Here is a 27,377-nt window from a genome sequence, read left to right on the forward strand (position 1 = left end):
TCTTTTTTCTAACATTTCCTTTTGTTATCTTTATGTTCCTTCTCTATCAAACTAATTTTCTTATCTTCACTCCACTTCCACGTCTACTGACTTTAAAGAATCTAAAATATTAATATTACCATTGCATACAGAGAAAATTATTTTCTTCCTTAGTGATTAATGAATAATTTTAATTAGAAATATACTTATTAACCATTTCATCTGGAAATACAATTATTACAGCTTTTTTTTCAACTTGAATGAAAAAAATCGTTTATTAGTAAATATAAAGCAGCCTTTTGCATAGAAGTATATTTCAATAAAAATTGAATGAATGAATTTTTAGGTATGAACATTTTCTTATGCAATGATAATTTTGAAAACATCTGGAATATAAAAATTACAAATATAAAGACTGTACCGAATAAAAAATTTTTAAGCTTATTCAGATATATTTAATTGATTAATGAAAATAATTATTATAACTTTTGAATAAATTGGATTATCTTCTATCAGTTTTTCCAACTCCTCTTTTGCCAGAGAATAAATGTTTTGGCATTTTATTTCCAATAAATCTGTCAGCTTCTCCTTTTAGACCCTTCTTGGCAACCTTCTTCTTTATTGCTTTATGAGCAATATTTTTCAATTTGTGCTTCATCTAAAATGAAAAAAGATGAATAAAACACCGAAATAATTTGATATTATTAATTAAGTCATCTAGACAAAAATATTTTGAACTTACTACAACGTCCTTGACACCCATATCGTCTCGTGGAGGTCGAGAAACACTGCGAGCTCTTGACTGAGATGAAGATTCTAATTTTTGCCGTTTCCTTGCTGGACCAGATGCAGATCTCGATCTACTACGTGTTTTAGTGAAATGCGCATTTTCAGTATCATTCATATCGACACCAAGTTTTTCCATTTCCTCTCTCAATCTTGTGACAGATCTACCTCGTGTTTTTGCAGCTGCTGTTCGTGGCATTACAGGTTTAGTAGACTGTTTATTGATACGAGCCTCTTCTTTCATAATCATTTTCTGTTCCCGAATTTGTTTGGCCAGCTCTTGAATATCTCTCATAGTTTCCGTTAGCTCTGGAACTTTGTAATCATACATACCAGCAGCAATCCGCATATCTTCTTCTTTTTCTAATTGATTAAGTTTTTCGAAGATCTCAGGATCAATATAATCAGCAATGTTATGACCTTCCCACATTTCAGGAATAATATCATACTTTTGATCTCCTTCTATGTCATAATTTTTCTTCAAGTCTAAAACATAATCATCTCCCATTTCTTCTTCGATATCTCGTTCTAATTTACGTTTCTTTTCAGCTTTTTCTGCAGCAGCTTGTTTCTTTAATGCCACATTCGGTGGAATAAAAGGTGCACGAACTTTAGAATCTCTTGGAGTAGGGACAGCAACATGTAATCGATTTAATAACCCTTCTACTTTTTTTGTTTTGACTTTTTGATCTACTCGGAAAGATAATAATCGTTCACAAGCTTCTTGTTTAACTTCCATAACACCAAAATCTGTTATTGTACTCATTTCCATTAAAACAACATCTTTTTCTTCGAGTTTTTTTAGAGCATCACGTTTTTCTTGTGATAATTCGTCAAGACGTAAGACATCTACTTTGTTGACAACAACAATCAATGGTTTATTTGCAAAAAGAGGTTTAATTGATTCAAAAAGTTTAACTTGTTCGTCTAAAGAGTGACCACATTGCTCCGAAATATCACAGAAATACAAAACTGCTGCTCGTAAATGTGCCAATGCAGTTACTGCTTGCATTTCAATAACATTACGGTCTTCTAATGCATGATCTAGGATTCCTGGAGTATCTACTACTTGCCAACGTAAATACTTGTAATCTGTATGGCCTACATAAAGAGACTTTGTTGTAAATGCATAAGGCTGGACTTCAACATCTGCTCGTGTAATCTATCAATCAAAAATCGAATTTAATAACAACAAAAATAAAATTAATAGTTGTTATACAATGTTTCAACTTACTTTGTTGATAAAACTACTTTTTCCAACGTTTGGAAAACCACAAATAATAATTGTACGTGTGTAAGGATCAATAGTCGGCAAACGAGCTAAATGTTGACGAACTTGTTCTAAATATGTTAAATTTGCTGCTTGTCTTTTCATTATTGTAGCCATACGACCCAGAGCAGCTTTCTTCAATTGTTTACATCGATATAAAGAATCTCCATATTTCAACAAACGAACATAATCCTTTGCAACACTTCAAGAGAAAAAAAATCGTTTAAATTTTTGAAAAAAAAAAGACAACTGAAGTTACTTACTTGTCGATTAAATGTCTGGCAGTATTAATTTGCCCTAATGCCAATTTATAATGATCTTTATCATATAAAACGTTCATTAGATCCGCGTAAAATGGATGAACATCATCAAGCTTTGGAAATTCTTGAATAATTCGAGAAAGACGATCATGGAAATTTTGTTGAGTAAATCGAACTTTACGAGTATAGAAGGCTCGAATTCGAGAAATTTTATAATGTTTATGAACTACTGTTGGAGTTTTCCTTTGAGTTTTCGATAAAATTATATCGATGAAATCCTATAAATTTAATGATTAAATTAGCAAATAATATATATTAGTAAGAAAAAATTAAATAGTGTAATGCTATGATAACCTTAAATACAAATAGAATATTTGAAAAGATATATTTACCTTTGCCGTGGGAACGACGGTAATTTTTTTAAAGTTGTATAAAGCCATTGTATTTTATTGTAATATTTACTTACAATATACTAAACAAATTCATGAATTATTTTATACAAAACTCATATGTTTGAAAATTATCAATTCACACGTGCCAGCATGTGTATGCTGAGGTTATGTTGCTCTTCAGTGCTTCTTGTTGGAAAAATTGATCACTTCATTGTGTATACAGTTGTCTTGCCTGTCAAATTATTTTATACAGTTGGTACCACTTTTTTTAATGATCAGACATACTTCAGTACTATTATGTTCACCGATAGTGCATAATTTTCTAACAGAAAGACAATTTTGTCCTCTATTTATTAACTTCTCAGTTTTTTAATTCGAAAAAATGGCACTCATTGGAACTCCATTTATTCCAGTGTACCTAGCAGCTGGAATTTTTGTAATAGCTTTAAGATTCAAGCATGAACATCAACCATTGTAATCATTCATAATGATTTTTCTTATATTTCTTATTCTATTTTATTTAATTTTGATTATTTAAATATTAATACATTAGAATTTTATTCTTATAGGATTAATTAAATTAAATTTTTTATTGTATTAATTTTTGCAGTTGGTGGAATGCAGTTGAGAAACTCCCACCACCACCACCTGAGTGCATTACAAGATTGCCCAGCAAATAATTTAAAATATTAAATAAAATTGATTAGTACTCGATTCTAGTATAAATACAATTCTCTAAAAAATTGGATCAACATTGTAAAAATACATGTATTTCTTGCTGCTAAATTATTTTAAACATTATGTATTGTTTAACTGAAAATGCTGTGCATCATCTCAGTGTAGAGTGATGTGAACACTCATTCAACAGAATCGAATTGTAATAAGAAAATTATTTATCAAAACAATTATTGTATAATTTCTGTCTTCTTTTGTTATTAAATAAAATTGAATAACTTTCAAAAAATATATCAATATATCGTATATTATATATTGTAGTGTGTATTGAAAAAATCAGCAATGTTTACCAGTACTTTAAAGTTTACCCATACACTATTTGTTGTAGTTAAAAAAAAGTTAATTATTTAAAAAAATGTTTTTGAATTTATTGCAGCAAATTGTCATTGTTGCCATAATAATAACACATCGTGAAATTTCAAGAATGTTATAAAAGCGACATCTTTACATCTTAGTAAAGAAGTAAAAGCAAATTTAGAAAAAATTTGACACAATAAAAAGTCGTGATAACTGCTGATCAGAGCGAAATCTCAGGCTTCTTGCAAAACAAAGATAATCGGTATAATATAGATCTCAAACAAAGATTTGTCTGAGGTTAAACCAAGTTTATTTTATTAATCAAAATGAATCTAGTGTGTTCAAGTTAAATATCGTTAGTGGAGTGGTATTCTCTTCGATGAGACATCACGTGAATGATAACCAACATATCACTTCTAATAATTGATAATAGTCATAAAATAATTCAAGTATTTTAATTTTGCTTTTCATCTTATTTTTTAAATTATTAATACTCTATTTTTATATATTAACATACATAAAACAATAATGAATACCTTTTGTTTGAAGAGTTTTATCAATATTTATTGTTAACTTAATGATTGTAATTATGACACCGACAAACGCTTTTCTAAGATTATAAATGCAGATTATTTCTCAGTTAGAATTCTTATAATTGAAAGTAAGTTCTAGAGTTCATTGTTATTAAAAAAATTTCTAGTGTATGAATATGTCATATATATATAAAAATTATTTCTAGTTAACTAACTAGTTGAAAAGTTCACCAGCAAAATGAAATTTGCTGAACATTTGTCTGCCCATATTACTCCAGAATGGAGAAAACAATATATTAGCTATGAGGTAATTTATTTGTTATCTTCGATATTTGATAATATTGTTACTTTTAATCTTATTTTCTACTTAACAGGAAATGAAAGCAATGCTTTATGCAGCTGTCGAAGAAGCTCCTTCCTCTGAAAGTGTCGAACCAGAAGTAATTACAAGACACTTTGCATCGTTTGACGAAGTATTTTTCACTTTCTGTGATCGTGAATTAAAAAAAATCAATACATTTTATTCTGGTAAGTATGTCAGAAAACTTCTTGTTTACATTATCAATAAAAAACTCCTTTATTAATACATTCATTAATTTTTTTATAGAAAAGTTAGCAGAAGCAACAAGAAAATATGCTGCTCTTCAAAGTGAACTCAGAAGAGCATTGGACCTTCAACGAGGAAGTGGAAAAAATAAAGGAAAAATGTCAAGCACGAAAGCACAACTTTCTACTAGAAAAATTCGAGAGTTGAAGCTTGCTTTTTCAGAATATTATTTATCATTAATTTTACTCCAAAATTATCAGAATTTAAACTATACAGGTTTTCGAAAAATACTTAAAAAACACGATAAGGTATTTATTTAATTCACATATTTTTACCTGAACCTTTTTATGTTTTCGTGTTTGTGCTAATTTTATTATAGCTTTGCATGATTTTTTTTGAATAAATTGTATAAATCACCCAAAATTCCATAATCGTCCTGCAGTACATTTCTTGTCCAAAATTTAAACCAAGTAATGAGTAATATATGTTATATAATTATTAAAAATAGCAGTAGTTGACAGAGCTAATAATGACCAAATGTCCTTCAGCTTTTGTCAGTGGATTCGGGATCAAAATGGAGGGTGGAGTGTGTAGAAACATCTCATTTTTATACCTCAAAGGATATTGATAAATTAATTCAAGAAACGGAAGCGGCTGTTACAAATGAATTGGAAGGAGGAGACAGACAACGTGCCATGAAAAGATTAAGGGTACCTCCACTTGGAGAACATCAAAGTCCTTGGACTACTTTCAAAGTTGGTCTTTTTTCTGGAAGTTTTATTGTTCTATTTGTTGCTGTAGTACTTTCTGGTAACTATCCATCGTTTGTTTATTACTTTATAAAAATCACTTTATTATATTATTTATTTTTTATTATTATACAGCTGTTTTTCACGATGGCAGAGAGAATTTGAAGATAGCATTTCGTCTGTATCGGGGTCCATTACTTATCGTCCAATTTTTATTCTTAATGGGAGTCAATGTTTACGGTTGGAGATCATCTGGTGTCAATCATGTTTTAATATTTGAACTGGATCCAAGAAATCATTTGTCAGAGCAACATCTTATGGAATTAGCTGCCGTTTTGGGAGTCGTTTGGACTTTAAGTTTACTCAGTTTTCTATATAGTGCAAGTCTCAGTATTCCTCCATTTGTAAATCCACTTGTACTTGTTTGTATTATGCTTGGATTTTTATTTAATCCTTTTAAAATATTTAGACACGAAGCAAGATTTTGGTTATTACGAATCATAGTAAGCATTATAGAATATTTTATAATTGATAAATTATTAACAACAAACAATTTAACCATTCTTCTTTTTTTAGTGGCGAATGATAATTGCTCCATTCGCATTTGTCAATTTTGCTGATTTCTGGCTTGCGGATCAATTGAACAGTCTCGTGACACCTTTATTAGATTTCCAGTTTTTAATTTGTTTTTATATTACTAATGGAAATTGGCTTCAGGCCGGAGATACAACTCAATGCATGTCGAAATCATTCATAGTTCGACCAATAGTTAATTGCCTCCCAGCATGGTTTCGATTTGCTCAATGCTTACGGCGATATCGAGATTCTAAAGAAGCTTTTCCCCATCTTGTAAATGCTGGGAAATATGCTACGACATTTTTAGTTGTTATTGCTGCTACTTTAAGACAATATCATGGAGGTAAATTGCATTTGGAGTAAAATAAGTTTTTATGTATATTTGAAACATTTAATTATTTTTTTTTATAGAAAAATATCTCAATAGATGGGAAAGTCCTTGGTTATGGTTTTGGCTGATAAGCTGTCTAATTAATTCAATTTACTCATATACTTGGGACATAAAAATGGATTGGGGATTATTAGATAGTAATGCTGGAGAAAATAGATTTTTACGTGAAGAAGTTGTTTATTCTGCTGCAGTAAGTTAAAACAAGAAGTAAAGTTAGAGTTGAATAATTCATTGCTATTTTTTGTAGGGATTTTATTATTTTGCTATAATTGAAGATTTTATTTTGAGATTTATATGGATTGCAAGTTATATTTTAATAGAATATCAATATGTCTCGACTGATTTGATGACATCAATAGTTGCTCCACTTGAAGTATTCAGGTAAATTTATTTTAATTATTGTAAAATAAAAAATCATCTAATTATACTATTTAACAGGAGATTTATATGGAATTTCTTTCGATTGGAAAACGAACATCTGAATAATTGTGGTAAATTCCGTGCCGTACGTGACATTTCAATTGCTCCGATAGAAAGTTCAGACCAAATGCAAATTTTACGCATGATGGATGATGAAAATGGTGTAATCAATCGAGGTAAACGTAAAACTGGTGGAAAAAAACAAAGCACTGCTAAAGAAGATAAACGTGCACTACTTAAAGAAGAAACAGTTGACATTGACATTTCAAACAATAGCTGAAACAATACTAAAAAATGTTATATAAAATTGGAAGAAATGTGAGACACAGTGTAAATTTTGTAGAGATTTATTTAATTTTAAAACTATAGAAAAAAGATATTTTTATCATAATTTTATTCAGAATTTAGGAAATGTACTTATGGCATTTGTAAAATATTTCTTACTTCAAGACTAAACTCGTTGCCATCGAGTGCCTTTTTATGTCACTCACTATTAAAAACTAGATTAAAAGATTTTTATCGTGAGGATGGTAGATTATTAATGAAAAAAATTAATTTAACAATGTGCTTCCACATTGAAAAGAGGATTTTTTTATACAAATTTTTACGAATGTTAATTTTTTTTAAGATGCAACTATTTTACTATTAATTATTGTTGTAAATTTATTCTATCAAGTAAAATTTATTTATCTAAATTTAAAGAACAGAGCTGTTTGTTATAAGAAAATTCTTTTCTCAATACAATGCTACTCCGAAATATTTTCACGCACTCTAGTTTTCATACGATATAAATTTATTGAAAAAACTTTGTTGATGTTTTGCTTTGAAATTAACGATAGATACTTAATATAGGATATTTACTCTTTCATTCCAACCATGCTTTAAACGTTAGTAACAAAAAAGATGTAGTCATATTAAATAAATTAAAGCAATATCAATAATTAAAAAAATATGTATGTAATAAATTATCAGCGGATATTATTGAATCAGTCACTCAATATATTTTACAAAAATTTTTAAAAAAATTCATCAATGGTGAAAAATTGTTCAGTTGAATTTGTAAATGATTTTATTATAATTGAAACCATCATAATTAAATTTTATATATTTTTGTAAACATTTCTTTCAAGTGCTGTATGATAAAAAGATATTAATAATGAGGAAACAAGATGATTCTTCAATAAACTTGTCAATAATATTACAAATAATCTAAAGCAAAATATTTTTTTAATTAATATCTGTGTAAATAATTCTGTAATTATAATAAAAAACATGAATAAAATATAATACTGTTGAAAAAAATGTTGTGTTGGCGTAAGTGATAAAGTGTCATGTTTTTTAGGATGCAAATCCTAGATAACAACTTTCATACCCAAACCTTCTGACAGCAACTTTGCGTGAAACATAATTTGGAAGAAATTCTTCCGTACTTTGACGGTACTCATGATACATCTACTATTCAGGCATTAAACAACTACTTGTCGTCTCGCAAAAGAAACTGATCCGAAGAAACGGATTAACTACGCCAAAGATTGCGACGATGTACAGATAATTAGAAATCCTGGTTTGAACCCAGGTCACAACAATTTTTTTATAAAACTGTTAAAATGTAAATGAATTGTCTAAAACTTATAGGAACGTTGCCTGTTAATAAAATCCCAATTTTATTCAATTATTTGTTAATTTAAAGAAAAGTTTCGAAATACTTTTTATTTTTTGTATTGATTCAAACTTTAATCATTTAAATCCCGGAAGTCAGTATTAATATTCAATCAAATAACATGGGTTGTACTGTCAACGTCAGTTGCATTCTTAAATATTATGTATAAAATTGTGAATAATGATGTAATACTGTTATGTGACCTTTGAAGAACATTTCTTCTTTCAGAATCATAGTATTAATTTTCTAATTATTCCTTCTCTAAAATCATTTTTGCATATTACTCATAAATGGATGGGGATACATCATGCGCTGACATAGTCGGCTCACGACTCGTGATTCGGATCTTTTTATTCGAGTGGTATTCCTTGACTGTAGTCTGTTTTAAACGTACTATAGGTCTTGGCTAATAATTAAACGGCGATAACGGCGAGTGTTCATTTAAGCCTTGGAATATTACTAACAGGGTGGAGTCGTTTTATCTTCTTGAGACGATTACTAAATTAAAATAAGAAACAGAAAAAAAAAGTGTTAACTTCTAACATTTGAATTAAACATTAATAAATTACATCAATTTTACACGTGTGTCAGGATCCCTAATTATGGAGATCCTGAAAAATATATCATCAGCATTTTGGTCGCCTGATGTTTGGTTACCACCAAATATAACCTGGAATGATATCGCTCCTAATTCGGAAAATAAGTATGCAGATTATCGTCACCTTGCATATCCCATTCCAATGGCTCTCGGACTTCTAGTAGTGAGATATGCCTTAGAAAAGTAAGTATTATTGCATTGATATTATTTTATAACAGGCATTGTTAATCATAAATCCCGGCAGACTCGTTGCCGGTCAGATAGGTTATCTCAGTATAACCTTGAATCCCAATCAGTTTTTAGGTTATAATCAGTTTAATCCCGGTTAATTTATAACAAAATTTATTCATATTTTTTCACTTTAAAATTTTTGTAAATAATTTAGTTTTAATCTTTTTAAAAGACTTATGCTGTTCAATCAATAATTTTATACATAAAACTTCTCATAGTTTACTCTGCAATTTCAGATAATATTCAACATTGAATCAAATGAACGATAATTGACTTAATATTAACTCCAATTTTACGTGATTTGTTCAAGTTTTATTTTATATTCTAATTTTTTTTTTGATTATTTTTTCAGATTTTGTTTTTCTCCTTTTGGATTATCTATTGGCATAAAACCAACGAGAACTAAAAAAGCTGTTCCGAATCCATTATTAGAGAAAGCTTATTCTAAAAAAATAAAACATAAACAAATAACTGCATTAGCTAAGCAATTAGATTGGTCAGAGAGGCAAGTTGAAAGATGGTTAAGATTACGAAGATCTCAAGATAAACCTTCAACTCTGACGAAATTTTGTGAGAACAGGTTGGTTGCATTTCTGAGTCATTGAAGGTCGTTACTTTTATAGCTAGTAATGACTAATTATTGTACAAATTTACGATTGTTTTTTTTTAACAATGCTTTTTATTGTTTACAAATAGCTGGAGATGTTTATATTACGTTCTAATTTTCATTTACGGTCTTGTCATCTTATGGGACAAACCGTGGCTGTGGGATATCAAGCATTGTTATTATGGTTATCCGTACCATGCAGTGACAGATGATATCTGGTGGTATTACATGATCTCTATGGCTTTTTATTGGTCTTTGAGTATATCTCAATTCTTCGATGTAAAAAGAAAAGACTTTTGGCAAATGTTCATTCATCACAAAGCTACTATTATTCTCATGTGTTTCTCGTGGGTTGGAAATCTTACGAGAATTGGATCTCTTGTACTAGTTGTGCATGATTGCGCAGATATTTTCTTAGAGGTAAGTTTTTTTTAATACAATGGAGCCTTGAAAATGTACTGAATATCTTTTTCCAATCAGTAGTATTAATAAAGGTATTATTATTTGTTAGAATAACCTTCTTAAGATTATTAATAGCTTGTATAGTATAAAGTCATTAAAAAAATTTATGTAAGAAGTAATTTTTTGTTATTCTTTAGGCTGCAAAAATGGCCAAGTATGCAAGCTATCAAAAAACTTGCGATGCTATCTTTGGAATATTTACTGTGTTGTGGTTGATAACACGTATGGGAATTTATCCTTTATGGATTATACATAGGTAATTATTTCCATAGTATGTTAAGATTTTATAATGTAGTATATCTAAGTTAGTGTATAAATTTAATTATTTATTTAATTTTCCAGCACTTCGATAGCTGCTCCTAAAATTGTACCAATGTTTCCAGCATATTATATTTTCAACTCATTATTAATTTTATTGTTCATATTACATGTAATATGGACACGTTTAATTTTAAAAATTGCTTATAACGCATTTTATGCAGGCCAGGTATGCTTTTTTTGAACAATTCGATGTTCTATTAATCGGTCAATGACACGGCGATTGATGACTCACGACATAATTATTTTGTTTATTAGATGGAAGGCGATATTCGAAGTGACAGCAGTGAAGAAATATCAGATGAAACTTCAAATAATGTCCAAGCAAACAACTCAGCAAGTAACCACTCTAAGAGTGCAAGTGATATGCAGCATTAATTGATGTTTACGACATGCTATTAAGATATTACTCAATGTCAATAACATTAAGAGGATTTTAAACTATAGGTAGGCAGTCACAAATTGCTATATAAAATTTTTCCTCCAATAATTATAATAAATTCATAACATTGATTCAATATTAGAATTAAGAAAAAAATGAACAAAAAATTAAATACAATTTCTATTAAATTTATTGATAAGAATTTTTTTTAGAAAACGTTTCAATTTAAGATATTATATAATTGAAATTATCTTATTAACTGCTTCAGCTTTTTTATAAATTTAATAAGTGAAATAGTTTTTTAAATAGAAATACAAGAAAAACCAAAAAGTTACGACCTAAAAAATTCATTAAGATGCAAATAAATGGTATTTATTAATTAATATTAAATAAATGTATAAAATAATTCCAAAACTATCCCAGAACTTCTTTTCTCGTACAAAAGCATAAAAAATATTGCTTAATTTATAAAAGTATAAATAATTTTTTACTTAGTACTCGTCATTTATAATCTAATTTAGATAATATAATATTATAATAATTGATTTTAACACGAACTTTTTAAAGAAAAACAATTAAAACAGTATACGATCAAATATTTTTGATTAAAGAATTGGTTATAAATACAATTTTCTTAATTATTTTTTTCTGTCAGTTTAAATAACCTAGTAAGTATTAATGCTGGTTAATGAAAGCATTGCATAGCATATTATTGCATCATGTGTATAATTAAAGACTAGAACAGTGAATTATAGAGTTCATGATAAGACTATGGAAACTCATTTCATAAACCCTAGAAACAATCTTATTTGATAAATCTAGGTAAATCAGCCATTTAAGATATACAATCCTTGAACATTTATGAAAAGAAGTCTGTAATAATAAAAGTGAAGGAAGCTATAATGATGAAAAATACAGTAATGAAGGTGTAAATAGCAATTGATTGTTTACAAATCATTTAGCTTTAATTACTAATTAATAGTCAAAATCGCCTATTATATTATAATTCATGACTAATGTTTTTGCTTCAAAGTCATTAAAAAAAAATACTTATGTTAATTAATTTTTTCCCAATTTTTATGAGTCACTTATTTACTTTATATTTTATTCTTCATTATTAACAATATTTAACTAGTATTACAGCATTAAATGCACATTCCATAATGTTTTTCTAATCTTTGTATTACATCAAACGTACTTTCGGTAAATATAAAAATTATTGTCTCTGTTTGTTAGGCATCAATTTGTTTTTTTGGAATATAAATTTGCCATGACAAGTTTTTTTATTACTATATTCTTGTTTTAAATAATTATAGATGAGGAATTTATCATTAATAATTTATTAAACCAATGAAAATAATATTAGAGATGATGATAATACAATGCAAATTAAGTGTATTTTAATAATAAATGAAATGATTTAAGAATAAGAAAATTTCAATTATTATTAAACATGATTACATAATCTTTTATTTGTTTAATAATGATGGCACGCGTGCTGTAAGATAATTATTTATCATATACTATATCTTGTAAGAAAAGTACCTTACGTGTCACGATATAATAAGACTCTTCCTGAAGCTATCTATTTATGTCCATGCAATATGCAATTTCTCCTTACATGTCATCCTTTGTGTCTTATGTGAACAATTATCGTCTTACGAAACAAAAAATGACGCCTAGTGGTTATAAAAGAAATAACTAAAAAAAATTTTACAACTCAATTAAAAAAATAAAATGATTGTACATGTATGACACCAAAAATCTAATATTTTCCGTACTTGGTGTGGATTTAGATGTTGCTAAGAAAAAATTTTACTGTAAAATTTTGTCATTACTATTAATGTTATAATATAATACATACTTATCTAATTTTTATTCTAAATAAAAAAATAATTAAAATTTATGAAATATTTTTTTTTACTCAGTATAAATATTATTTTTGCCATAAATTCAATTGAAAATTTACTTTTATTTATTCATTATATAATAATATATATTTGTATTTTTTATATATATAATTTTTTTTGTAAAATATTACAAAATAAAAAAGTATAATTTATGTCTTTTACAACTGCATCAATGAATAATAATACATATTTAATGCTTCTGGGAAAATGAAGCTGCCATTGGTCCCAATAACTTATAAAAAATTTTCATTAAATGCAAAATAATTTCTCTTTTTCTATTAATCAGTACTACTTAATAAGGAATGAATAAAAAAATTGATCAACTCAATAACTAATCTGCTATTAAGTTAAGTCAACTGTAAAACTATTAAAATTCTTCAAGTCATTAACCAATACCATATATGTTTTAAATTCTCATCTGGTATAAGAATAAAATAACAATTAAAGTTGCGTAGTTATTACAGTCTTCATTGTGATATTCGGCTTCGATGTTTTACTGGCAGTTTGCGCTGGATCAGCTACCAACCATGGACTAATATCTGATGCAGTAGTACAAGTTTCCTAAAGAATAAATTTAATTTATTACCAAAATTAAAATATCAATTATTTTATCAATGCATAGATATTGCGATTATGACTCGTTTTACAATAATTCGTGAAAACAAATATATTGCTGTTCATATTGATAAACTTGTTCATGATACTAGAGTTCAAAAAAAAAAAAAATGCATGCAAGCGTTGACAAAAAAAAAAACTAACCGCACGAGTAAATGTTGGAACAGGTGATAAAGGCACTTCTTCAATGGGTTCTTCCATAGTAAGAGATTCATTGGTCTCTTCTTCATTTTCAACAATTTTTTCTAAAATCGGTTGCACTTCTTTAAATGGATTTAAAAGACCCAAAAATGGATTAGAGTCAATAAATGGATTAGTATTTTTAGTTTCGTTGTTTTCATCAGACTTGTTATCCTTAATCTCTTCAATAGGCATGAGACTTTCAGTGCAATTATCACTAGTGAATGGATTGAATGGATTTTGTGATTGATTTGTAAGTTTTGGAGTGAAAGGTGTCGTCTTCTGAGCAATTTGACCCCAACTATCCAATGAAAAATGTGTTACAGTAACGGTATCATCGGTTGGTGGACTAATTGTTGTTGCACCAGTTACATTTAGAGTCAATTTGTCTCCTCCCTGGGTGTAAAAAAGCAAAAAAGCGAATGATCAAAAAGCTAGCAAAACAATCACATTACGCTTAAATATTTTTAAGAACTTAACAATATATCTAGCTTAACGATGACACATTAAATGAATTAGAATATAGTTAATTAAGTAAAACATACCACAGATACTATAGTTGCAGCATCAGTATGATTTTTCACTGCGCAAATGGCTCCACTATCAGTAGAAGTGATAGAAACTAAATTGGAATTTTTTTCAGTTTCCAATGACTTCGCTTTGAGAATATTGCACTTCAAGGATTCTGGTGGTATTGGAGAACGTGCAGAAAGTAATAAAGTTCCACCAAGTTGATTATTTGGCAATGATGGAGGCGGAGAATGCGAGCTTTCAACAATCAAATTAGTTTTCATCTGCTCAGATTCTTTTTCCGGAGTAGTAACACTGGCAGTTTGATTTTTCAACTCCAGAGGCTGAGGATCTTTTGCTAATGATTTCAACAGTGAATCAACAAGTGGTGAAGATGTTGATGTAGTTGGTTGAAGAAGGCTTACTGCAGAAGATTCGGAGCCAGAGTTGCTAGATTGACGTTGAAGAGGAATTTCACATTCAGTACTTAGTGCTGGAGGTGCTTGAGGTTCTGGTTGATGACGTTGACGTTCTCTCAAGACATGGCTTTGTCTTCTAGCATATCTTTGACTTGGTCGTCGCTCAAATTGAACCGTTCGACGAGCTCTGTTTAATTGAGTTGTCTGAAACTCTGTTTTTCCGCTGTATCTGAATCTAGATCCCATACGGAAAAAGTTTTGTCGCCCACTGGCACCTTTCACTGGAGCTCGAAGTCGGAAAAATGCATGATGCTCAACAGCACATTTCCAAAGATGTTTACAAGCTTTTTCATTAGTTAATCGAAATACGAATGTATGTTCTTGTTCACCTCTGCCTTCATCATCTTCCTCAACTACTACTAATGTCAATTTTTTCTTTTTAAAATCAAGTCGACCGATTTTGGGCCAAAAGAATAATCCAATCTTTTGTGTTCCTTCGAAAACCAAAATGCCTGTTGGTGTAAGACCTAGAGAATATTCACAAGCATCTTTTCCAAGTACTGTATGCATATCAACGCCATACATATCCAACCATTTTGCTTTGCTCAAATAGGAAGATTCTGCTTGAGCTGGACTCAATCCTGAACAATTTTTATACTCTTCAAGAATTTCAAGTTCCATTTCTTCTGTTTGACCAGGAACAAAACGAAATTCTGATACTGTTGCTGCTGTATGCATTGTAGAATCATAATCACCGAGCTCAGCTGTTAAAAACAATTTGTGAATTTGATTTATCAACATAAATAATTAATTTTAATAATTAACGAAATGAATTTATATTAATAAGACATAATTTTAAAAAACTTACATTGAAGAGCAAGGGCTGCAAGCTGAACAGCAACATTATGAGGGCAGTGAAGTTTTCCTTCTAAAATGTCTTGTTTCAGTTGCAAGAAAAATTGATATCTTGTTAACTCTTCCCGAAGAGTATTAGGCTCCGATGAATAAAATTTTACCTTCAATCGAAGAGTGTATGGTGGCCCAACTGTAAACAAAATTTAATTAATATTTGTTGGTAAATTAAATTCAAAAATATTATTTATAAGTGATAATTAATTACTTTTAATCTGCTTTTTTATCGGTTTTGTAGGATCCAGCCAATGTTGAACATTATTACTATCAGTGTATTGCAATCCGAAGTAATCCTTTTCTATCAAATCTAAACTATAAAATACTTGTTCATATAAATCACTAGCCAAGGCTTTTTTCTGTAATTAAGAAAAAAAAAATATAGATATAATTATGAAATTTATGTCACTATGGAACTAATCGTCATAGATAAAAAATTTTTTATATAGGCGTTTGATGTTATAAACACCTATTCTGTTATTGTTAATTCATTGAATCTTATACTGAACCATTGATTAATAAATTTTTATACTTCTTTGTGATGAATGTTTTCGGTGAAAGTACATAGTTGAATAATAATAAATAATAGACTTACAGATAATTCTATAGGCAAGTCAGTACCATCCAACAATATGACTCGACATTGAATGATATTTTTATTGCTCAATAATCGCTGATTTTTTATCTGTGGTGATGCAGTTTGTCCGTTGACACCGCGGACTCGCCGCCGCGATAAAAATCGTAACATTTTATAGGCTCAACTGATACGAAATTGCTTAAATAATAAAAAGATAGGCACAAACATTGTCAGAACGGTTGTCAAGACCGTTAATTATCACAACATCGAAACTAATGTATCCAGGAAGATGTCAAATACTTATCGGAAATGTATCACTTTGTCGTTAAGATTAAAATTCATTTTAGATAATCAGTCTTAAAATTGCGTTATTTATTAAGTACACAAAAGACTGTTGTCTTATTTGTTCAATAAAATAATAATAAAACTTATGTAAAACTTATAATAATTATTCTACACACGACTAAGAGTGTAAAACCCAATGAGTAGGCGTCATGTTTCCAAAAATGCGACACCTGGCGATGAACTAATAAGGAAAAAATTCCTGCAGTGATCACTGCTATGCCGACAATAAATAAAGTTGTTAATACAAGTATCGACATTTCGTGTTTCTAATTTAAAAATTGACATATAGACGTCTCTAGTAATTTAATCATTCCGATCGATTGCACGTGGTTGAAAAAGACTTTCATCAAAATATCTGGTAAATATTTTAATAAATTAGAAAAATATATATTTATTATAATTAAAAAATAATTATTTTCAAATGAAAAGTGTTGCACAATTTTTTAAATTCTTGATAAACATTTAATATTGTATTGAAAGGTTACTGCATTACTTTGTTTACCTACTCTGTTCTAGCCAATTTTTTTTTTAATTAAAAAAGACTCTACCCGTATCAGAAATAAAAATTCTTTTAAATTGTAGATTAGAAGCAATGGAAGTAAAAGGTAAAAAAAGAAAAGCTGGGAAATTAGAAGTAAATGGAAAACTACATGAAAATGGTAAACCTCCAGCCAAAAAGAACAAAACTCAAAAAGAGAAGAAAATAATTGAGCATGATGATCAGTTACAAAATGGATCGACTATGAGTCAATCAAATAAAAAGATGAAGAAAAAATTAAAACAGTCAGGTATGAATAAGAAGAAAGAAAAAGATGTTGTTACTGTAAAGTCTGAAGTTATTGAACAAAATACAGCAGATATGGAAACTGAGGAAAAGTTACCAACAAATAGAGCTGAAAGAAGAAGAGAATCTGGGCAGTATAAACCAGAGCAAATTAACTTGAACGAAGAACAATTGAAAGAAAGAATTGAAAACATCAGTAACAGACAAAATTTGAGTAAAACAGCACGAAGAAAGCTAGCTGTTTTTAAAAAAAAATTACAAATTTTGCAAGGTACTTATGTGAAACGTCCTCCACCTACTCCTTCTGGTCTCACTAAAACTGCAAAGCGAAATTTAAGAAAAAAAGAACTTCAAAAGAGGGTGTTGAGTATGTTGAAAAATGAAGATGATGGAAATGATGTAACAGAAAAGGCAATACGTGCGGCTAAAACTGTGAAAGGCTTGAAAGTTAAATCTAATGAATCTGTTAGTGATGAGAGGTTCGATAAAAAAAAAGGAAATGCTCAGAATCCAAAAAAGAAATTAAAAACTGAAAAAATAAAAATCGAGCCTGAAGAAAATATTGAAATTGAAGAAATTGTCAAGAATGAAGAAAGTGACCAAGATAATGAAGAAGTCGACGAGAAAAATGAAGAAAGTGGTCAAGATGATGAAGAAGTCGATGAGAATAATGAAGAAAGTGACCAAGATGAAGAAGAAAGTGATGAGGACAATGAAGAAAGTGACGCAAATGATATAGAAAATGACGATGAGGACGAAGAAAAAGTTCCACATAAAAGTCAATTAAAAAAGAAAGCAGAAAAAATAAAACAAATCCACCAAAATCTTCTGATACAAAAAATGGTCAGAAAAAAACACGATTTGTTTTGTTTGTCGGAAATCTTCCTTATACGTAAGTATTTCAATTCTTCAAAAAAAAAAAAAAGAATTGAAGTAAATAAATTTATTTAATAATAATTTTATTATTTTAGAACGACAACTGATGATATTAAGAAACATTTTCTTACTAAAGTGAGTGATGTAACTAGTGTGAGAATTCCATTAGATCAAAAAACTAAAAAGCCCCGAGGAATAGCTTATGTAGAATTCAATAATCATATAGATTACGAGGTAATTACTTATTGTTCTGGCTATAATTCTATTATTTAAATGTCATAAATATAATTAACATTTATTTTCATATTTCTCTGAATTACAGAAAGGATTATCTTTACACCATTCTCAAATAAGTGGTCGAAGGATCAACGTTTTGTATAGTCAAAGTGGTTCTAAGACGGTTAGTAATAGGCCAAATGTAGTTGCGAAAAACAAAAAGCTTCATGCACTTCGAAAACAAGGAAAACTTGCTGGAAGTGTAAAACAGAACCAAAAACGTAGTGTTAGAAGAAATAAGCAAAAAAATAAAGATGCTTAATGCAATGTCTTCTCCATATGAATTGAATGTAAATGTAATTACATTGTATTATTCAGATTTTTTTTATTATAATTTTTAATATTATAACAAATAAAAAATGGATGAATATGAGTAATGCTCGTATTCTGAAATCCTGTGCTGTTATATGAAACTTTACTGAAATTTTTCTTTTTTGTTGACCCTGCATTAGACCTCCCTCTCTTTTATAATGTATTTTTAAGAATAATGTTTATTGATTTGAGATACAAAACTCTAAATTTAAATCTAAACGAGTTGTCCGATAAATCTACATCAAAAGTAAAGAATTTGAGTATATTTCTAGTACATAAAAATTAAGGATTCATTTATAAACTGCAAAAGAGTATAACATTTACCCCTGGTGGGACTCGAACCCACAATCCCCGGTTTAGGAGACCGATGCCTTATCCATTAGGCCACAGGGGCTTTAAGAAATTTCATCCATAAAGTTCCTACTAGAAATAATTATTACTAATGTATTACTTTATATACTATAAATAAACATCTTCAATCATTTTTTTAAGCAATATTTTGAAGATAAATACTTTATTAATTTTAAAAATTCTTATGCACTTTTCAAATGTTTTTTCAATATTTCATTTAATTTTTGTTTTGGAGTTATTGACATATGAGTGTCAATAAATTAAATAGTTTGTAATAAAATATTAGTATTATGGATAATATTGTTAAACTTGCAAAAAATAGTCAAGAAATTGATTCTGAACTTAGTGAGGATGACAATATTTCTCTTGGTAATTTTAGTGATGAATTAATTGGTCATTATCCAAAAATGAAACATGTAAGTTGTTTACTTTAATCGATGTATATATTAATTAATTGCATACCTACTAATCTAAAGTACTAAAACAGCTGGATATATAATTAAAAAATAGAGTCATCCCACAGGATCTACCAATACAAAATTTTTCTGCTAGCGGTCGTTTAAAGAACGTTGTAAAAAACATTTATAATGATCAAATAAATTTATCAAGTGAGAATAAACTCCAAGAGCAATCATCAAGATCAATTGGAGAATTCGATAGTCAGAAAGATCAAATAAAAATACTTCAAGAAAAACTTTTTCAAACAAATAACAGACTATTTGAATGCAAAAACACCTGCTTGTCATTACGTCAGCAAATAAATAAAGCACAAAAAGTACTTCATAAATACTTTATACTATTAAACAAAAGTTATTAGTGCTAAAAAACCAGTTATTATATTCATTTAATTTTAAAGATCATATCAGAAGAAATTGGAGAGCACGTAACGATTGCTAATCTTTCGAATCATCAAAGTAAATGGAAAGGAAGAAGTCAACAGATATTGCAACTACAACATAAAGTAATTCAACTTCAAAATAGAATAAATGAGTACGAGAAAACTTCTAGACCATCATCAAGTAAATATTTGAAATTTTATTCAATTTAAAATCACAAAATAAAATTAATAAATTTTTTTCAGCTTTAAAAACTACAAGAAGAGATTTACTTTATTTAAATAAAGCGAAAGCTCAAAATGATCAATTTGCTGACGCTCTAACTACAAAAGTATTATTCTTATTCATTATATTGTTTGTTATACTGTAATTATTTAATTATATTTAATGCAAAATATTTTTTTAGTTTTTCGTATTTCAATAGAAAAGTAATGCTCTAATAATCAAATATTTTTAACTTATTTCAAACACTCTTACAGAATCAAGTACATGGAGTTGAAAATAGATATGATGATAAAAAAATAGATATGAAAAATGTAAAAGACAAAACTCAACAAGAAAACGTGAAATTAAAAAATGAATTAAATGTTATGAAAGATCAAGTTGAACAATTACAAATAAAACTTAAAGAACGAGAAACAGAAATAGAAACATTAAAGTATTATTAGTGTAGATTAGTTTAGATAGTGTACATATTTAAACAAATGATTTTTTAATTTAATTTTTGAAAACATTTTATCATTATTTATGTATCTTCATAGATTAGAAGATACTGAAAATAAACTAGAGCATAGTTTTAAACTTCAATTAAACATGAATCAAACATTAGCGAAGAATTGTAATATAAAAGAAGTAAAAAGTGTTCAAGAATCAAACGAATATATTAATTTGATGATAGCTGCTGAAACAGAACGAAAGAGTCTCCTAGATTTGATTGCAATATTAAATCAGCGTTTAGATAAAGAAAGGAGTGATACAGATCATCTATCAGTAAGATAACCTTGCTCATAGAAATTGCTTTACAATGATAATTCTCATTTATTAACAGTAAAATTTATTAAAGATAACCTGGACTCTCAATTTCAGCAACTCTATCGTCATGAAAAACAGAAAAACTCCAAGTTGGAAACCAGAGTACACCAGCTAGAGATGGCACAAGTACAAAAAATTAATACTGGTTATAGAAAAAAAAATCCTCAATCAATGCTTCAGTTTTCACCAACAGATCAACAAATAAATATAGAACAAATGCAATACAAGTACAAATTATTATCATTTCAAGTTTTATATTTTATGAATATTCAATATTTATCATGGTTTCCTCACAATTACTAGATTAGAATTTCTAGAAGAAGAATGTCTTACACTCAAAACTCGATTAACTACACTTAATCAGGAAAAACATCAAGATTTTATGCTATACAAACAAATGCTTGAGCAATCTAAGAAAATTTTTCAAAATGCCTACAGGTATGCTATTAGTGTAAAAGAAAATGTATCACCATATTTATCAGCGATGAAACCTAAACTATTATTTGGTGTAGGGATAATACAACAAGTGAAAGATATTCAACTGCAATCACAATATAAATGCGGTATTCTTTGTTAAAATAAATTTATCAAATATGATAATAAAAGAATATAAGAACAAAAATGGTTATCCAAAAATAAATAAAATATCTTGAAATGTTTTTTTATGTTATATAGATTTATGATTCATATAGTAACCAGTAAAATTGGTGTAAACCACTACTGGTGCTCAGTGTAATCATTTTTTTATGTAGCTTATTTGCACTTCTACGTTTGCATTGAGTGATATCTCGAGCTCCGTTTCTTAGTGTTATAAATTCATCTAGTTCTTGAAGGATTGAAGAAAGCTAAAGAATTTTGTAAGAGAATAAATATTTTCTACTATTAGAGAATAATATAGAAAAATGATATTATCTTATGTATACATCTAGCATAAAACATGATAACGATAACGTTTTAATTTCAATAACTCTCACCCTTAATAATAAGAGTTAATTACCATATAACTAACTTTTTAGTACATTGAATGAGGAATAAAAAATAGTGTCTTAAAAATGGTCCTTTATCAACATATCACAATCAACCGCTTTCTTGTCTAACAAAGCGTCGTCGTCAGACGGGAAAGCGAGTATTACAATGGTAAAAATGAAATAAGACATTATCAACAATAAGTCGACACAGAGGGTACTACATAGGAAGGTGAGTGTTGCCAAACATTTATGAGACTTTTACGAACCATTTCCCCACCTTATGTTGAAGCTAAACTAAAGGAGACTTGCGAGAAACTAACGGGGGTGAAGAACATATAGTTATGTATGAGGTTCGCGTATGTGTCGCAGAAATGTTCGCGGCTTCTACCCAAGCCTCAGTTCATGTTAGCTGATAAGAAAACGTGGCCGTGACGTCAATAAGCACAGGTATATGAGCAAGGCTGAGACACCATGTCCAAGTCACTTGTTCTTGAGCACTACTCCAAATCGTCGTTCAGTTCTTTGAAGCGTTTTCATCAAATCCAACCCAGTCGCAATTTCAAAATCTTATAGTTTTTATATTTATAATAAAAGGATTTTATATTGCCAAAAGTTTTTTTTAGAGGTAAGTAAATTAGCATAATTATAAATATTTCAAGATATTGATGACTAATATCAAATTGAGTTTCACCAACGATTGGGTTTTTACTCTAATGTGGGTCATTAATGAAGGACAATTGTCGTTTAAGTCATTTGGGCGTGAAAACACGTGATAAACGGTATGACGACATGATGCGCATTATTTTATATCCATCAAAATTCTTACTCCGTCAGGCTTTTCATGTGTAAATTTAAAAGATACTGTTATAAAGTACCGGGTACATTGCTCTTTTTTTCAATTCTCTTCCTATATAAGAAATTACGTAATGTTTACATCGTCAAAGAAGTTATAAGTTGCAATGTGAATTGATAATTTGCACTTTTCATTTATTTCCTTTGCTAAACAAATTCAAATATTTTAGAATTAGTATTTCTCAATAAATGCTTACTAATGTTTCTCTTTGAAAAGGCTTATTAGTAACATAATTTCGAAAGTTATACTTATTCCAAGTTTCACTTTTTTATCTTTTGATATCTTTAAAAATTAAATGATATCTTGACGTTTTCCCCTTCAGCAAATACACTGCGGATTTTCGGTGGTGTACCTGTTGTATTCATTTTATCGCAGTACCTTATCATATCTCAACAGTGAACTGATAACGAAATGTTTCCCTGAGTAAGAACTAAAGTACAAAAGAATTTCCAAAGAGCTCTAAAATACAAACTAATTCGTATAAACTTCTCGTTTATCAATTTGATATCATACCTCGTATATTTATTTTACTATTATACTTAATTATTTTCACGTGATCGTCCTTGTGTTCTCATTCGGTTGTTAATTTATTTACTCACAGATATATTAGTACTTTTTTGTGGTATTTAATGTAGGTTTGAAATCTTATCACCTGTGTCACCAATTTGGAAACATCGCAAAGCCTAAAAAAAAAAAAAAAAATTACCAATGTTTCAACATCTCTATGAAAGTCGTTATTTGAGCAGTTGGTGTTTCAGATTAAAATTAAGAACATAGTTTTTAAAAAAATTATTTCAAAATTCCAAATTAATGTTTTAAATCTTTCTTTTACTTATTTTTTAATAGTTACATTTATAGCTGTAAAAATTCTTCAATATTAAGAACGATTATTTTTTTTAAATTATAGCAATTTATTAAAAGAAAATTGATTACTTTCGTTGAAATTCAAAAAAAAATATATATATATTCTATCACTCCTGTGAAATCTCATTTGAATAATTTTCCATTCTACGGAAGAAATTAGCATAGAGTTATCTTAAAGCATTTAAAGGTTTTTTTTTTTGTTGAAAATGTTTCTTTGATCACATGCATTTAAAAGTGAAAAAATATTTCAGACTGAATGCACCAGAGTATTTGATATTAATCGAACTATTTAAACAGTTGTTGGGTACAAATGAAATATTATATGATTAAATAAAAAACGCCTGAAGACTAATATTACACTCCCAGTTGACAAAAGACGGAAAGAAGGCGGGCAAAAGCCAGAAACTAGACGGCCTATTCGTTTGTTCAAACATTAGGAACACTACGATAATCGGACGCTGATGAAATGAATTTAACGAGTTCTTGATCTTACGTAAAGAAATAAGTGTCCCTACCCTGTGTGTCTGAACAGAGTTTAGTCTGCCTCGTGGTCTTCTTCAGACATCATTTCTTGAGTTGTCCTTCAACCTTGAGGGAAGAAACAATATTCAGGTTCCATAATTCTGAAAAAAAGCGTCTTGTTAATTTGGTTTTTTTCTTTTTTTTTTAACACTTAAATTAAATTATTTGCATAAAGTTTAATCAATTGAAATGAGAACAATTTTTATAAAAGAAAAATTTGTTAAATTTTGTTTGCACAATTTTAGTATTCTTAAGTGGAGTTAATTAATGTAAGATATTCAATCTGAAAGCTCAATCAACTAGCAAATAATCTTGAACAAATAAAAGTGGATTTTGCTGATGTTTACCGCGCAATCAGATGAGCGCTAAATGAAAGAGTTAGCTCGCACCACTTCGATAACAAGCAAAGTTCGCCAAGGTACTCGCTCTGGTTTTGCACTTCATTTATAAGGTATGTCTTTTGTAATTTCCAGTTTATTTGTGCATAACCACATATTTCTAATATTAAAAATGAAAAAATAATTTTAATATAATAGGATGTTTAAAATAATTTTTTTCATTACTTTAAAGGAGTTTTATGATTGTCTATGTTGAGGAAGAAATAATAAACTTAAGGCGAGCGCTATAAAGAGAGCTATCCATCGACAGTATGGTAATAGTAACACTGTCATGGAATTGCTCTCTTTGTTGATGCCGCCTAATTCAACGTTTTTCTTTTGTCAACGTTACAGCTGGCTGCATTTTAACATTCATTTAAGAAGAAAGCTTTCTCACTTTTACTCCAATATTCTATATCTAATAATCATTCCATTAAACTCCAATATTCGCTTTCAAAGATTTACGAATAGTAAACATATTTTGATTAAATTATAAACTGTCGCTGTCAAAATTGATAAAAATAATATAATTAATGAAATTTAGTAATTATAATCTAATTATTAATCTACGAAATTTTTAATCTTTGAATATTTTGATATTAACTCAGTTTTAAATTGGCTATTTCAAATAGCGTGATTAAAACACCCTTGCCCGTGAGTTAAAAAACTTAGTGCTCACGATCAAGAGTCAGAGGGTTGAATGACCTTTTCTTTGATTAAAGGCGCAAGACTTGAATGGTACGTACCTCGTATAATATCGTTCAGTTTGCAGAGCAGAGGCAAATGTGATATACCATGAACTTCAAACACCATAAAGTCCAACATGTAAACTCTTTGAATAGTAACTTGTTCATAAGAATGTTTAATTGTTATTCCATGATTTCCTATATCATCTTTCATTTCCAATCACAGTTGATTTAATTTTTCACCTGGATAAATAATTAAGATATACATTTTTTCTTCCTTCAGAAGTAGTAATTTATACATGAATAATATAAATGGGTTTTTACCGTCAACTTGGCACCAGACGACAAATATACGATGTGATAGGATGTTGTAAAGTAAAGATGAAGAAAATAGGTGATGTCATAAATAAAATATAACACTGTGGTATAAGCCCCGTTTAATTACTTAGATAAGATCAAATTAAATGTTCACACCTTCTTCACCTTATTAAAACTATCATAACTAATAAAAAAGGTAATAAAGTAAAATTTAAGGAAGGAGAAGACACCAATTTTTATACTCGAACTTAGATAACAATAAGTATTGAAAAAATGTATTAATATTTATTACAATAGTTTATACTGTTAAATGTATATATTTTTTTTTGATGGCTCGTAATTTGTAAAACACCTGAAATAGAACCCAAGTTTTATTGTTAAGTCCTATCTACATATGTCCTCGATTTTCGAATGAACAAGTGTTCGGAATAATGCTAAAAGAATGTCTACCGATAGTTATACTCATATCAGTGACTTTTAAACATAAAAAGTGGTATAAAAATACGATTAGAATGTAAAACACTTTTCGTCTATTTTCTACATAAAAATTGTTACTTTTAAGGCAGTTAATACATTGTAGAAACTTACTGATGATAAATTATTAGCATCTATTCCTAATAGTTTATTTCTTATTCCATCACTGTGAACAGGATTAAATTGATAGTAAAAATAATATTTAATCCATTAAGTATAACCAACTATAGCAATATTTGAAATTCAATAAAACTGACGACTTTTTTATATCAGAAGTTGTCACAATTGAAAATATGATAAATATTAGAGTTTGCAATGAATTAAATTCTTGTTTCCATTTAAATATTTATTTATCAGATATTCAACCGAAAAAAATCTATGGATGTACTATAATACATATTATATAAATTTATATTGTATGGAACAATGTAAAACCTAGTTTTAAAATATGAATATATATTTACATTGTTTATATGTTTAATAAAGAGTGTATCAGCAATTATTAGCTACGAATATTTCAATGAGCTTTCTTATGCTACGATTGTGCACACACTTGTTTTTTTTTTTAAATAAAAGTATGACATTGTTGCTATTCTATATATTGTAAATGTAGATTATATACGAGTTATAAATGTTGGATGCTATAAATATAAATACCTTAGATTCTAAGACTTGAAAGACACTTTTTGTGTTGTAACAGATGTTTTTTTACTGCGCTGCAACATGTTATTACGTTCTATTTGCTTTATTTTATTGACACCTTCATCATTATCTTTTGAATTTTGAATTCATTAATTGTCAATATATAACATATTTCAGAAAAAAACATGAATCACGTGCTTTTCTAAATAAAAAAATTATGAAATCATCGAAAGTAAACATCAAATTAAAAATGTTATCTTGTTATTAAATTGTCATTTACTAAGTACACAAACTTAAATTATGATTATTTGATACTATATTCAGCTTTATTGTTATAAATATTATTGTTCTTTTGAATAAGATACCTTTCTACATTATTTTTATGAGTCAAATGAATTCCAAAGACATGCCCAAGCTTTCTTGATAAACATAACAGTAGAAAGTTTTTTCAAGAGATAAAAATTAATTAGAATTTGAGAATTATTCTGCTAATTCTTGTACTTTAATTACTAAAGCATTTTTCATGACACGATAGAAGAAATCAAAGT

The 27,377-nt window shown here is 28.4% G+C and overlaps 6 protein-coding genes, 1 long non-coding RNA gene and 1 other non-coding gene across 9 annotated transcripts; 5 read left to right on the forward strand and 3 right to left on the reverse strand.

The window, feature by feature from the left end:
- Nucleotides 1–411: 411 nt before the first annotated feature.
- Non1 (nucleolar GTP-binding protein 1) lies at nucleotides 412–2,889 on the reverse strand. Its single transcript, XM_035085979.1, has 5 exons — nucleotides 2,688–2,889; nucleotides 2,299–2,573; nucleotides 2,000–2,237; nucleotides 722–1,927; nucleotides 412–637 (listed from the first exon to the last, which is right to left on the reverse strand). Exons 1-5 carry the CDS (start codon nucleotides 2,733–2,735, stop codon nucleotides 482–484), a joined length of 1,923 nt encoding a protein of 640 aa, XP_034941870.1. The 5' UTR covers nucleotides 2,736–2,889; the 3' UTR covers nucleotides 412–481.
- A 62-nt stretch (nucleotides 2,890–2,951) lies between these two features.
- Nucleotides 2,952–3,659, forward strand: LOC118068517 (uncharacterized). The gene is made up of 2 exons (XR_004690521.1): nucleotides 2,952–3,161; nucleotides 3,298–3,659. It is a non-coding gene; the product is annotated as an uncharacterized lncRNA (long non-coding RNA).
- A 231-nt stretch (nucleotides 3,660–3,890) lies between these two features.
- On the forward strand, nucleotides 3,891–7,958 carry LOC118068542 (xenotropic and polytropic retrovirus receptor 1 homolog). The gene is made up of 10 exons (XM_035086018.1): nucleotides 3,891–4,380; nucleotides 4,459–4,559; nucleotides 4,627–4,780; nucleotides 4,860–5,107; nucleotides 5,348–5,609; nucleotides 5,684–6,051; nucleotides 6,125–6,467; nucleotides 6,536–6,705; nucleotides 6,763–6,896; nucleotides 6,954–7,958. Exons 2-10 carry the CDS (start codon nucleotides 4,491–4,493, stop codon nucleotides 7,213–7,215), a joined length of 2,010 nt encoding a protein of 669 aa, XP_034941909.1. The 5' UTR covers nucleotides 3,891–4,380; nucleotides 4,459–4,490; the 3' UTR covers nucleotides 7,216–7,958.
- A 954-nt stretch (nucleotides 7,959–8,912) lies between these two features.
- On the forward strand, nucleotides 8,913–11,360 carry schlank (ceramide synthase schlank). Its single transcript, XM_035086075.1, has 6 exons — nucleotides 8,913–9,376; nucleotides 9,777–10,004; nucleotides 10,121–10,451; nucleotides 10,631–10,749; nucleotides 10,836–10,980; nucleotides 11,070–11,360. The coding sequence occupies exons 1-6, from the start codon at nucleotides 9,198–9,200 to the stop codon at nucleotides 11,187–11,189; spliced, it is 1,122 nt and encodes a 373-aa protein (XP_034941966.1). The 5' UTR covers nucleotides 8,913–9,197; the 3' UTR covers nucleotides 11,190–11,360.
- A 1,902-nt stretch (nucleotides 11,361–13,262) lies between these two features.
- yrt (erythrocyte membrane protein band 4.1-like yurt) lies at nucleotides 13,263–16,785 on the reverse strand. Of its 2 annotated transcripts, XM_035086008.1 has the most exons (6): nucleotides 16,332–16,785; nucleotides 15,948–16,095; nucleotides 15,696–15,872; nucleotides 14,444–15,591; nucleotides 13,863–14,294; nucleotides 13,263–13,664 (listed from the first exon to the last, which is right to left on the reverse strand). In XM_035086008.1, the coding sequence occupies exons 1-6, from the start codon at nucleotides 16,482–16,484 to the stop codon at nucleotides 13,545–13,547; spliced, it is 2,178 nt and encodes a 725-aa protein (XP_034941899.1). In that variant the 5' UTR covers nucleotides 16,485–16,785; the 3' UTR covers nucleotides 13,263–13,544. The 2 variants fall into 2 exon arrangements, with proteins under 2 accessions (XP_034941899.1, XP_034941900.1); XM_035086009.1 differs by lacking the exon at nucleotides 13,863–14,294.
- A 97-nt stretch (nucleotides 16,786–16,882) lies between these two features.
- On the forward strand, nucleotides 16,883–19,009 carry LOC118068598 (glutamic acid-rich protein-like). Its single transcript, XM_035086096.1, is given in 5 exon segments — nucleotides 16,883–17,016; nucleotides 17,241–18,255; nucleotides 18,258–18,334; nucleotides 18,414–18,552; nucleotides 18,641–19,009. Coding segments are annotated over 4 exon segments (1,437 nt in total). The 5' UTR covers nucleotides 16,883–17,016; nucleotides 17,241–17,250; the 3' UTR covers nucleotides 18,857–19,009.
- A 218-nt stretch (nucleotides 19,010–19,227) lies between these two features.
- On the reverse strand, nucleotides 19,228–19,300 carry TRNAR-CCU (transfer RNA arginine (anticodon CCU)). The gene has a single exon. It is a non-coding gene; the product is annotated as a tRNA-Arg (tRNA).
- Nucleotides 19,301–19,547: 247 nt separating this feature from the next.
- LOC118068310 (spindle pole body component 110) lies at nucleotides 19,548–21,702 on the forward strand. Its single transcript, XM_035085611.1, has 8 exons — nucleotides 19,548–19,673; nucleotides 19,781–20,032; nucleotides 20,114–20,276; nucleotides 20,339–20,424; nucleotides 20,573–20,751; nucleotides 20,855–21,083; nucleotides 21,180–21,352; nucleotides 21,429–21,702. Exons 1-8 carry the CDS (start codon nucleotides 19,548–19,550, stop codon nucleotides 21,700–21,702), a joined length of 1,482 nt encoding a protein of 493 aa, XP_034941502.1.
- The last annotated feature ends 5,675 nt before the right edge of the window (nucleotides 21,703–27,377 follow it).

The sequence above is a fragment of the Chelonus insularis genome, unplaced genomic scaffold (assembly GCF_013357705.1).
Source record: "Chelonus insularis isolate UGA/USDA-ARS -01 unplaced genomic scaffold, ASM1335770v1 contig_3_pilon, whole genome shotgun sequence".
Classification (NCBI taxonomy): domain Eukaryota; kingdom Metazoa; phylum Arthropoda; class Insecta; order Hymenoptera; family Braconidae; genus Chelonus; species Chelonus insularis.

Coding starts and splice junctions, on each gene's coding strand:
- Non1 (XM_035085979.1), bottom strand. CDS start 2,735: ATGGCTTTATACAACTTTAAAAAAATTACCGTCGTTCCCACGGCAAAG. Junction 1,928..1,999: donor AAAGTAGTTTTATCAACAAA/GTAAGTTGAAAC, acceptor TTTGATTGATAG/ATTACACGAGCAGATGTTGA. Junction 638..721: donor TGGGTGTCAAGGACGTTGTA/GTAAGTTCAAAA, acceptor TTTTCATTTTAG/ATGAAGCACAAATTGAAAAA.
- yrt (XM_035086008.1), bottom strand. CDS start 16,484: ATGTTACGATTTTTATCGCGGCGGCGAGTCCGCGGTGTCAACGGACAA. Junction 15,873..15,947: donor GATAAAAAAGCAGATTAAAA/GTAATTAATTAT, acceptor TTTTGTTTACAG/TTGGGCCACCATACACTCTT. Junction 14,295..14,443: donor CTGCAACTATAGTATCTGTG/GTATGTTTTACT, acceptor TTTTACACCCAG/GGAGGAGACAAATTGACTCT.
- LOC118068310 (XM_035085611.1), top strand. CDS start 19,548: ATGGATAATATTGTTAAACTTGCAAAAAATAGTCAAGAAATTGATTCT. Junction 20,277..20,338: donor AACTTCTAGACCATCATCAA/GTAAATATTTGA, acceptor AATTTTTTTCAG/CTTTAAAAACTACAAGAAGA. Junction 21,353..21,428: donor ATAGAACAAATGCAATACAA/GTACAAATTATT, acceptor CACAATTACTAG/ATTAGAATTTCTAGAAGAAG.
- LOC118068542 (XM_035086018.1), top strand. CDS start 4,491: ATGAAATTTGCTGAACATTTGTCTGCCCATATTACTCCAGAATGGAGA. Junction 6,052..6,124: donor TTTGGTTATTACGAATCATA/GTAAGCATTATA, acceptor TTCTTTTTTTAG/TGGCGAATGATAATTGCTCC. Junction 6,706..6,762: donor AAGTTGTTTATTCTGCTGCA/GTAAGTTAAAAC, acceptor TATTTTTTGTAG/GGATTTTATTATTTTGCTAT.
- schlank (XM_035086075.1), top strand. CDS start 9,198: ATGGAGATCCTGAAAAATATATCATCAGCATTTTGGTCGCCTGATGTT. Junction 10,005..10,120: donor ACGAAATTTTGTGAGAACAG/GTTGGTTGCATT, acceptor GTTTACAAATAG/CTGGAGATGTTTATATTACG. Junction 10,981..11,069: donor ACGCATTTTATGCAGGCCAG/GTATGCTTTTTT, acceptor TTTGTTTATTAG/ATGGAAGGCGATATTCGAAG.